The sequence below is a fragment of the Bacillus rossius genome, chromosome 6 (assembly GCF_032445375.1).
Source record: "Bacillus rossius redtenbacheri isolate Brsri chromosome 6, Brsri_v3, whole genome shotgun sequence".
Lineage (NCBI taxonomy): Eukaryota > Metazoa > Arthropoda > Insecta > Phasmatodea > Bacillidae > Bacillus > Bacillus rossius.
In genome coordinates, this window is record NC_086334.1 from 46,702,169 (window position 1) to 46,714,255 (window position 12,087).

The window sequence follows — 12,087 nt, forward strand, 5'->3', positions numbered from 1 at the left end:
CTAAAAGTTTATTAAGAACGATTTAGCTGGCAAAAAAAAAAATTGACATGAACCAGACTGAAAAGGACTGTCAATTTACATTGGTTTATATAATTATTCTTTTGAGTCCTAATACGAAACTTTAAAAGACTATCTACGAATATCAAGAGTTATATTGAAGAGTATCCAAGTATTTTGAATTACTGCAAACTTCCAGATTATTGATAGCTTCTAGTGATATTGGACTTGTGCATGTTGTTCCGTTGGTGGAATCATCGTATGAAATACTGGGACTAATACAGTTTTGAAGGTGTTTTTCATTGTGCATGTGCGAGAGCGAATGGAACCTGAAAACATACAAGGCAATTAAAAGGAAATATTTATGTTTATCAATATTTAGTAAACTTCGATTTGATATTTGATCCTTGATGCACATTTTGTTTTCTTGCATTACATAGTTAGAGTAATCAGGAATACATAATAATTTGATAACAAAAATTGTAGATACTAAAACTTTTCATAGATCATAAAAACACTTTTTCATGTATTATTTTTTTACTGCCGTATTAAAGTTTTTAAGGTCGTAACAACTGAACCATTGGCGGCTATGGATATTAAGAAATATAAACTAAAAATTTCGTGCAGTTTGGTTAATTACTTTCTTGACAATGACGAGTTCACTTTGCCAGTGTGTACGGCGGCTCACCAAGCGGCAAGCTAGGTCCGAATCCTCCACGTGACGTGAGCAGCGCGCGATGTTGGAGGGGGGGAAATGAGCGATAAGCGGGAAGAGACCCGATATCCTAGGCGCTTCCCAACGCTTGCCGTCACACATACACACACAAACATGAAGGATAAGTATTTTGGAAAGAAAAGGATAGCGATAAAGTGTTGTAGTTGTCCTACTCGCCGCAGCGCGCGCCACTGCCTCGCACTCCCGCAAGCCCTGCCATCTCGTGGCTGTTAGGCCAACTACTTGAATAGCGCTCCAAAAACACGAAAGTATTTCTCCATTAGGAAGCGACTTCTATCCATATACATATTCAATGGTTTCAGTAAGTATAATAGTGCGAAGCACGGACACGAAAGTTCTACGCGATATATTCTCTTGCGTCTTCTTGGTTTACTAGACGATACGCGATCTAGTTCGGCATTACTAGACGATAAGCAGGTGAAAGACCTACATCTGACACCAAATGTAAGGGAATAGCTTCTGACACAAAATATAATGAAACCAAATCGAATGGCGCCATTTTTCGTTATCTAAAAACGTCAGTGTTTCCACTGGAAGGAAAGGGATAGGGTAGGAGTTGGTATTTGGTAGGGGAGGGGTTCGGGGCTGGAGTTCGTGATTCTCATACTTGACCTGTAAGTAATGCCGCTAACTAGCTCTGCCCTGTGCACGGACGGGGTCGCTGGGTGCTGCTGCTCTAAAACAACACCTCGGTCGCCAGTACCTACACTAGGTGAGGCTCGTGGCCTGCCGGACTCCACTCCCGCTGGTATCTCTGCGTGACTGCTGATCGCTGGCCTAGCATCGGCCCGAGAACCACCACTGAACACTCACTGAGCTCCACTGAACCCGCGGCGCCGAGACTGAGACACGCGGCATTGCAGGGCGGCGGGAAGGAGGGGTGCTGCGTCGACAACTGCACACACTCCGGCGGCCTTCACGGTCTTACTGCTGAACAATGGCCTCTTATCTCGAGTCCTCTTGCAAAATTTTTGGAAGAGGCCAGACATTGAACCCCCGCAACGCCGCAAGGGTCGCGGGAGAAGCCACAAGACGTGGACGGGGGCCGACCTCACCTGCTGGGCGGGCGAGCGGGGCGGCGCGAACCCCAGCGACACGTCTGAGGCGCTGCGCGCGAAGCTGAGGCAGCGCTGGCCGGCGCGCGCGTACACCGGGTCCTCCGGGCCCACCTCGATGGGGTAGCAGCGGGCGTCGCGGCGCCCCGCCGGTCTGGGCGCCGTCCGGTCCGGCGGGCAGCACTCGGGCGTCAGCGCCCCTGCTCGGCGCCACGCGACAAGTTCCAATAGTGCATCACAACAGACTGCTTACAACAAGGCACACTTCATGTCAACTGTTGGACACACGCTATTGCTAAAGCATGTATGTCTGTAGAAGAAAACTACAAAAAAACACAAAAGACAAAAACACAAATTAAGCAAAAAATTTGTTGCTGTTGTCAACAGGAAACAAACACTACATAATATTCCATAACAGGAATATGGTCAACGAACAAAGAAATACAAAGAAAATTGACAAACAGAACGAAAAAAAAAAACACAAATGATGACAGCACAAAAAATATTGAACAAAAAAAACAGCACAACAGTTGAAACGTGACAAAAACACAATGGTTTTCTAAAACAGAAACAAAGCGTGCGCGTGTTTGTTTCGTCTTTTCGTTTTGTCGTGTTTTTTTATCGTTTCAACTGTTGTGCTGAATTTTTTTGGGTTCAATATTTTTTGTGCTGTCATCACTTGTGGTTTTTTTTTCGTTCTGTTAGTCCATTTTCTTTGTTTTTTTGTTTTTTTTGACCATATTCCTGTTATGGAATATTATGTGGTGTTTATATCCTGTTGACAACAGCAAATTTTTTTTTGCTTAATTTGTGTTTTTGTCTTCTGTGTTTTTTGTAGTTTTCTTCTACAGACATACATGCTTTAGCAATGGCGTATGTCCAAAAGTTCACATCAAGTCATGAACTCCCATTGCACAAATCTTTCAAAGAAAAATTGAAGGTAAACTAACTAATTTAGTTTCATGGCACACGCACAACCTAACGTCCAATTCTTCCCACACCTTGGTTAAACGAGTCCGGAGTAAAGGAAGCAATAGCCTCTTCAGTTCTGTGTCTCAACTCTGGCGGAACGTAGACACGATCGCATGGCTTTAAGTCAGGTGAACGCGGAGGCCAGAGAAAAATAGAGTTCTGTCGTCTCAAACTTTAAGACCAAATCCATCGGTCAGCGACTTAGACACACAACCACTCTCGCACAAAGAGATTTCAATGCTTGGGGCTCCATCTTGTTGCCAATGAAAGTTTACATGCTCACACTCTACTAATCGCCAGTTTACGTAGGTGGCGCTGCAAGCGAGAAAACAGCAAAGCAGTACTCGCTCATGCGCTTATCTAAAACTGTCTGAATTACTCTTTAATTGTGACCTTGAACCAAAACTCTACAACGCTTACAGCTGATACTATTAAAATTTATATCTGGGACATTCTTTTTAGACATACTGCAAGTTGAAAACATATACATGTATGACATATGTTCTAAAAGTGCTTCCCAAGATGGATCTGAACAACAATTTAACTGTAAATAATATAACAAAAAAAGTATTTAAAACGGATAACGGAACGTCTATATTATGTCACCGCAATTTTATCGCTATCGAGGAAAAGAACAATATTTAATTGAAATAATTGTGTTATAACACGTCACAAAAATATTTTGAAAATAAAAGGCGTTAACCCCATAATTTTCCGACAGGAACAAAATTCACGGAAGTTACAGAACTTTATTCACAAAACAAAATAATGCAAAATTATTGAAAACTCAATTATCTATTCCATTGTTAAAAAAAATAATACTTGTATGCAACATTAGTTAAAATATAAAATTATGCACCGATTTTCGTAACAAAGACAATTATCTGGAAAAATGTATTTTATGTGTTGTGCAAAGTTACAATAACTTTCTTGGAGTGTCATAAACTATTTCTTGGCCACTGGTTTCCGGAATAATCGTTTGTAGAAGTACAGAAATTATTGAAATGATACTTCTTCGCTGATGGGGCTACAATTTTCGAGCGTTACGAAAATTCCGATCGCATGAGGGGAATAGTTAGTCACGTGGTGGGGGAACCGGTAGAGGAGAGTGCGTCAGCGGCGACGCCATTCCAACGCTGTCGAATTGGAAGTTCTCAAGGGGGAGGGGGTAATAGGTACGTATCGTATCATGCTATATTCTAGTTGTAACGGCTGGAAGGGGAGACGCAGGGGAGAGGTAGAAATGACGCAGCAAGGATGCTACTGAGTTCTCGTAACGCTGCTTGTGTTTTTTCTACTCCGCATTTTTCGTAACGACCACCAAGTTCCTTTCGTTTTATTTAACGTATCTACTATTTATTTATTCGTTTGGAAAAGAGTTATTGATTTATGCAATTAACTTTATAAGTGTCATTCATTTGAGGCCGGTCCCACCGGGATAACACACCACTCAGTGAAAGCTTCAACTCTGATTACCAAGTTTACACACACAATTCCAAAGTAAACAAGATTTGCCCAGATGGGACCTAACCTGCAAGTAAAGAAAATCAAATTCAAAGGAAAAAATTTACCTAATGTGTAGTTCTTTACCATGTGGCAGGAAGAACATCAACAAGAAAATAAGAAGGTTAACTGTATTGGTTTTATTATACTCTTAAAAAAGCAGAAATATTTACGACAGTAAACAGATAACTAAAAAAAAATATTTATCATGTTTCTACTTATAGTTTGTTTGAAAAACTACACAATCCGAAATATAGTGAAAATTATTATAAGCCAACTAGGCAAAAACATTTATGGCTGTATTTCTCAACATAATTATACATGCCAAAATACATAAATAAATATCATTTAACTTAATACAGGTGATTGGAGAGCTAATGAAAAGAAAACGATTAATTGAAAGAAACGGCCGCCACAAGAGCATTCAACAAACTCTTTAACACTAGTTGTAACCAGAAAAATATCGAAAGAAAAACCAACTAGGGCCAAACAATGCCACATACAACAAAGTTACAACTACCATTTAAATATTAAGTTCAACAACAACATGTAGAATTTTACTGCTGGCCATTAAAAATACTTAACTCTCCAAACACCCATTCGGACTCGCTCCCTCCCTCTCTCTCTCGCTCTCTCTCTCTCTCTCTCTCTCTCTCTCTCTCTCTCTCTCTCTCTCTCTCTCTCTATCGGCGTGTATTATTCCTTCGTGGTCGGCTGATGGTCCTGCTGCTCCATAACTAACTGGCCAACCACGAGTATATACACCCTAAATATGCCTTCCTCCCCCTCAATTTCCTCTCCATTCTCCAGGAGAATATCGAGTTTTAGAGAATGTTGCCGAAAGTTCTGGAGTTCTACAGTCAAAACAATCGATACACAGATGAGTCTTGGTCATTTCTTCTTCTTCTTCCTAAGAACTCGGTTGGTACCCCTGATTTTTGAGCTGTTTAAAAAAAAACCTGATGTTTTCGCTTGAAGTGCACAGTATTTCACTGGCACAAAGCAGTACCTTATCTATGACTGGTGATGGTCATATGATGTAATACCCTCAGCAAGTAAACGGGTAAGGTTAGTGATTTTCTCGTGACCTTAAGATGTTTTTTAAATTGCAGAAAAATATAACATCAAACGTCTTGTGACCAAATACACACGCTCACACATTCATGTAAATAGTGTTGAAACCCGCCTTCCGTCCAACATGGAAGGGGGGGTTGCGTCCCCGACACACTCTGGGTTAATACTATTAAAAATATTGAATAGCCAAAAAATTTTAAGAGCTAAAAAAATCAACCCCTCTATTTACCCAAGGTGTCGAGCCAAAAATGGAAATGTTATCAAACAAATTATAGGCTAGTCTTTGGCTAATAGTAATAAAAATGCAGAGTAAAAATATGCAGAGTTTTACTGGATCATATACTTCATCACGAAACTTCAGATGGTAATACAGTTATAGATATATATGGCAGTTACTGGATGTTAGTGTGAGCATAACCATGAATTACAAACATAATACAACCACACTGAAACATTATGAGTCAGTGTTGATTATAATAAAAACAGTGTGATTGAAAATTTACTTGATTTATCTGTATCTTTACCCAATTAAGGGGCCCGCTTCGTCAGGGGTGTATGTGTGTTAGTGAGGCGGGATGATAAGTGCGACGCTCGCTGGTATTTCTAGCGCGGTATCGCCTCTAAGCGCAAGGCTCTTAATTGACGCGTAGTCTTCTCGTCGTCACAGGATAACTGTGAAATTTGAGCGGTGACCGTAACATTATGTCCGAGAAGTGAAGATAAAGGTGTAATGCGATTCCCTTAAGTGATTTTAATCATCTGTACCGGTTGTTTGACGCCTAAAAATTACTCTGAAAACATGCGTTTTAGCCATTTTGACTCTTCTGGAAATACAGTTTAAAAACATGATCCAAAATTAAAAGTACTTTTCGGGCCTCAGCGAACTCTTAAATGCTTTTCGTAAACATACCCCACTCCGATATTTTGAGTAGTTTTGAAATCGCGTTGTTTTTCCTGAATCTCTGCGCACCGTCTGTGTGCCCAGGTAGGCGGGGCCCTTGAGCAAGAATTTCACTTCCGTCCACGCGAGGACTCTCCCGACACGACGGAAGCAGGAATGAGCAGGGGGTGCAGGTTGGCAGGGGGACAGGGGGGCTGGGGGCAGGGGTGGCAGGGTGGCAGGGGGTGGCAGGGGGTGGCAGGAGGACGTACTGGCCTGCGCCGTGCCCAGGGTGAAGGCCATGTCGTGCGTGATGACCTGGCCGTACTGCATGGCTGCCAGCGTGAGGCGCGAGTCCTGCGCGCTGCCCTCAGGGAACAGCTCCTGGCTGAGCAGCCGCGCGCTCGGCAGGACGGCTCCGGACACGGCCCTCGTCGGCAGCTGCAGCCCTGAAGCAAGACAGCCCCACCGCCGTCACTCTCTGCTCCGCAGCTTCAACACCAACCCTCCGCACTTCTTTTGGCGCGTCACGACAAAAAAAAATGGTGTCGTTACCACAACGCCGAACGTACAATAACGCCCAATACCATAACGCCATAATAGTCTCGGATGACGCTGACGTTGACTCATGGCTAGACATGGTTGTAAACAGCCTCTTCTTCAGGTTATTTGCTACACTAGACAATAGTTGTTGCTGGTTAATGGATTACATTTTCGTGTTATCGGTTAATGGTATTGAACAATACTGTCCTTTCTTGATCGCGATTTGGGCCTCTAAAATTCGAGTGCCAGGCTTATCTTTGAGAGATTCATTGAAGCGATACATCGCTTAATTAGATTGTCTGCATAGACAATAGAAGCATTTCTATTTTGTAGATTCTCAGAAAGAATGGCAACGCCGACATCTAGAAAACTGCTGTGTACCACAACGCCGAAATACAGTAACGCCGAAAAATTTTGCTGCTGGAAAAGGGGGGGGGGGGGGCCACAGGAGCAAAATGAAAAAAACAACTGAGTGAATCTGTGTGCTAACCTTACCTAGCCTAACCTTTGTGGCAGTCCTGCAATGACATTTTTCGGTATTAATGTATTTCGGCGTTGTGGTATACTTACAGCAGTTTTCTAGCTGTCGGCGTTGTGGTCAATTTGGCATTTAGGCGTTATGGTTTTCGGCGTTATTGTACATTCGGCGTTGTGCTGCGTCCCCAAAGAAAGGGGGTTGTCTGTAAAGTCGGTTTACGGACGATAATTTTACGTGATAAAGTCATAAGAAAACATTGATGAAAAATTACATACTTCTTATTTTTCAAATATTATTTACAGGTTTTTGCAAATTTAATTTAAATAATTTGTTTAAATATAATCACGAACAATCAGTTAAAAAGCCCGCCTTAACCTGTTTGATATTATAGAAGAAAATTTTCTCGCACGGTGGTTGGCCGGTTCTTGCACGCTCGGCTCAGGTGGAACGTGACAATTTTTCGTGCGTGCAGCCGGCGTTCATCGATTTAAAAGACGTTCTCACGTCAAAAAAAAATGAGACTGAATTTTTTTACGATGCGCGCTCACTGTGCAACAAAATTTTTTACAGGATGAAAAAAAAAGGTTAGAAGAGCTGATGCAAATAAAAACAAACGTTCTGCCTGATTGGTATGTGAAAATCAGAATGAAAAAAAATGGAATAAAACGGCTTTACGTCTGACGGCTAATGCTCCATCTGCATCCTCTCCTGATCTCTGTGCAGTGTGCACTTCGAAGAGAATCGAGTGCCAACTCTGAACGGAGCTGCCATATTTTTAAAGATCGTTGAGTTCTCAGAAGTGTGGAGGAATTTGAAGTTTAAAAAAAAAGTGAGTGTTTTTATGTACGCACGTTAGAAGTTATATTTACTTAACGCAGTAAAAAAAATAACTTTAATTATGTAGGCATGGAAATAATTCATAGAAATAAAATAATGAAATGCCTGGAGTGATTATATAAATACGGTTGGTAAAGAAAAAATTTAAATAAATACACAGTATTCAATATTAATAAAAACATGTGTATAAAATTAATTATTTCATTTAGTAAAATAATATAGAAAATTTTAATGAATAATAAAAATGAATAAATATGTTGAATATTTATTATAATTTATTAATTAGAATTATTTATTAAATTATTTAAAAAAATTATGTAAATAAATTATATATACGGCAACATAGCCTCACAAACACTGCCATGAAACTGCCAGCAGACTACTTAATCTTCTACAGACACTACCTGCCAGCGTCAATGGAAACTTACAAGCAACCTGACATCGTTATACTTATACTTATATAAATAAACTTTAAAAAAAAGTTTACAAACCCATTTTCCATCACTAATATTCACAATAAATAAATAAACGTTTTCAATTATATGAAAACCAGTATTCAATATCAATCACTAAAGTGAATGATTTAAAAGCACATACATAATTTATATTTTATTATTTTTACGTAGCCATTTTTTTTCATCCTGTTAAAATTTCGTTGCATGATGCGCACGCACCGTAAAAAAAAAATTTAACTATCGTCATTTTTCTTCGTAACGCGCTCAAATAAGTATAACATAAAAAAAATTAAAATGGGTGCGTGTACTTAGGTGTACGCGCGTTAGAAGTTATACTTCTTTGGCATCATTAAAAAATAGTTTTTAATTGCATGCAAATAATTCTCCATGGTAGCGTTATTCTCCATGGTAGCGTTAAACGTTTAACGCAACCTTGTTGGAAGTCGTATTAGAAGTATAACTTCAAAAAAGTTAATGCAATTCCATACCTCAGCAACGATGTTATCGAAAAAAAACTAACAGTCGATTGTTATTTCAGCGGGGAGACGTCGGACGGTGGGAGCTGGTCACTCAAGTCACTCACCGTCGGCGTACCTGGCGGGCAGCGCCCTGCGGAAGGTAGTGCTGGTCATGCCCCAGGTAGGGTTCCTCAGGTTGTTGCAGGAGCCGTCCAGGGGGCGGTAGCTGTCCGCCTCGCACCTCGCGGGGGACTCCGCGTCCCACTGCGCTGGCCCCGCGAACAGGCCAGCAAACCTAAACCAACAAAAATTCAAAGCAGTCATAAGTACTGCCGACATACGTGAACACTTAAAACTATAAACATAGCCTATAGTTGTTATTTTTGGATATCCAAATTAATTGTTTGAACTTAAATTAAAACTTATAAATCAAGGTAACTATTATTAATACTAATAATAGAATTAATAAAATATAAAAAATAATTTGAAATAATAAATACTATCTTTGTAAAATTAAGTTGTGTAACATAAGAAAATATTTTTTTTTTTATAAAAATCAGAGAATTTTTTCGCAATTTTTACGAAAAAATACTATCACACAACAAATTTGATTTATCACGTTAGTAAAATAACTTCTAAATTACTATAAAATACGCATTGCATAGTAATAAATAAATAATTATGTTCTTAATTTTTAGGTTATATGGCTACAAAGACTCCGGTTTCTTCGTTATTCAAACTATATATCTATATGAGAATATTAATATATATTTATACTCACTTTTTACTGCACAGTAATCGTATACTTAAGATTCAAAATAAAAACTGAACAAAAACACAATTTGAACACTAATAGGAACATATATAGTATTATCGTTAACACGTCACATGACCATGTCGATGACGACTTACATGAATTTTTACTCTCCATCCAAACCTTCCCATAGAAGTTTTCACTTCAAAAAAAGCGAGCGAGTCTTTCAGTACTCCCCAGAGATGTGCAACACCTAATCTCGGCAACGTGCCAATTCACGTTGCAAATACACTTATGATACCAACTCACGCCTCTTGACACAGAACATAAAGTACAATTTTTTTTAAAATAATGACCGAGCGTGATAAACATACGCAAATTATGTTTTCAACTCAATTTCTTGACGTGATTCACACTAAGTTTCCGCACACGCCGCTAGAGTTTGCTGCCATAAAGCAGCTGCGTCGACCGTGGACTCGTTTGATTAGCAATCAGAAATGTTAAACTTTATATAATGAAACGGCTCCGATTAAAGCTGATAACTCGGCTTTGCGCCTGATTTTCTTCAAAGGAATTAATTTAAAACACCGCAAAATAAAACCATATAAGATTTCCCTTTGGCTTTGTGTTATTTGGTCTGCGCCATCCGCGGCACCGTGGTTACACATTTCCGTTCCATGCCACTTCCGTTCCATTCATGAAATTTTCTCCCTATCAAATAATATCGTATACCGTGAACTAAGATGTTACGTATCAATAAAAAAAAATGATGTGTGGCTGTGTCATGGACACGGCCGTGTGTTGTACGTGAATACGTGTACGTAACAGGTAGTATTTTCTACACAAAATATAAATTACGCTATTTTATGTATGTTATAATCATAGTTGAACACTAAGAAGTCGTATATACGCCGACATTATAAATATTTTTATTTTAACACCATATATATTCACTGTAACTATTTTACACTAGTGTTTTATACATCTAATCGATTGGTTTTGACGAGAGCTGACGATTGAAACTCAAACGAGCGTCCTAGCTGCTCCGAGTCAAAAATTATACTAAATGTAAATCTCGAAACGCAGCAAAATGACCTCAAAATGGCGGCGCTTCCGCCTCAACCGCGCGCGATGCGTCACAGTCCTCACTTAGCGTAACGAATTCTTTGAACCTTTAGCTATCCAGTGGTGTAATTAAATTTTGGATGGAGATGATAGATATGTAGCTGCAACACCAAACTGTATCCCCCGATTTTTGTTATCATTCAATTTTTTGAATTGCCTCCCACTGTGGAAGCAATTTTAAAGACGTATTCATGTTAAACGTCTCTACTTATGTATTTTACTTAAATCACAACCATTAAATTTGCTCTTAGGTATAGATGAAAATGAAAATCGACACATATTTTCCTGCCTGAGGCAGGGTCTGCATGGATGGGATGGTGGTGACTCTCACAGGAGCCAGCTGCCCTACCCGAGGGACAGACCTGTCGTTGCAGCTAGCCTGAAGTAAGGTAAGTTGCGGTATGGAGTAATGTGGTACCTCGAGAAAACCCACAGCCCATGGTAATGTCCACCACTTGAAAAAAAAATCCTGGTTTCATCCTGTTGGTAACTGTATTCGAATAGACTTTGTGGAAGGCGAGTGGTTTAGCCACATTTTTTTTTTCAAAGATGATTGGCACATTTTCGAGTTTGATAACCACTTTAGAGAAAAACATTCCCTCTCACCCCTTTTTAAAGTTGTATTGTATTTATGTACCATTTAGTCGTTTCATAATTGTGGTTGTTGTTGTATGAGTAAGCGTCGAGGAGAAAAGTAGGACAACGCAAATTACATCCATGTCTTACCCGGGGTTCGAACCCATGGCCCCCTCACCGACTACGCTACGGAGGCCGACTATCCACTCAACCACCGCGCCTCTTTTCTCTCATAATTTTTTCCCAGTTATAACAGTGCTACTACCTAGATAATTTATTATTTTAGTAAAAACCACCAGGAAAGATTTTAAAATATTCTTTTTACGAGTGTTTTTTTCCCTGTCAGTTTATTTCATGTCTTTGATCATGTTGGGGGTAGTGTTACGCCACAAAATTATGTGTAAAATAATGTTATCGCCCCAATTATTTCAATGAAATAATTTTGCAACAGTGACAAAATTCGCAGTGGTTGTAGAACTTCGTTCAAATAAAAATAATCCAGACTCCGTGTTCGATCTAAAATACTTCCTCTGTTATTTACGATAAAAATATTTTCCAGCCCCAAATTTAAACAGTACACCCGCCTTGCGGAAGCTCTTTAGACCAGTGGTTCCAAAACTTGTTCAGCTGGCGACCCATCTTTC

General features: G+C 39.7%; 1 protein-coding gene across 1 annotated transcript in view; it reads right to left on the reverse strand.

The window, feature by feature from the left end:
* LOC134533141 (peroxidase-like) overlaps positions 1–12,087 on the reverse strand; it is a 72,385-nt gene that overhangs the window by 47,386 nt on the left and 12,912 nt on the right. Inside the window, exons 6-8 of the mRNA XM_063370448.1 lie at positions 9,114–9,283; positions 6,490–6,666; positions 1,789–1,988 (exon numbers count right to left, since the gene is read on the reverse strand). Coding sequence (XP_063226518.1) covers positions 1,789–1,988; positions 6,490–6,666; positions 9,114–9,283 — 547 coding nt within the window. The remainder of the gene's footprint in view (positions 1–1,788; positions 1,989–6,489; positions 6,667–9,113; positions 9,284–12,087) is intronic.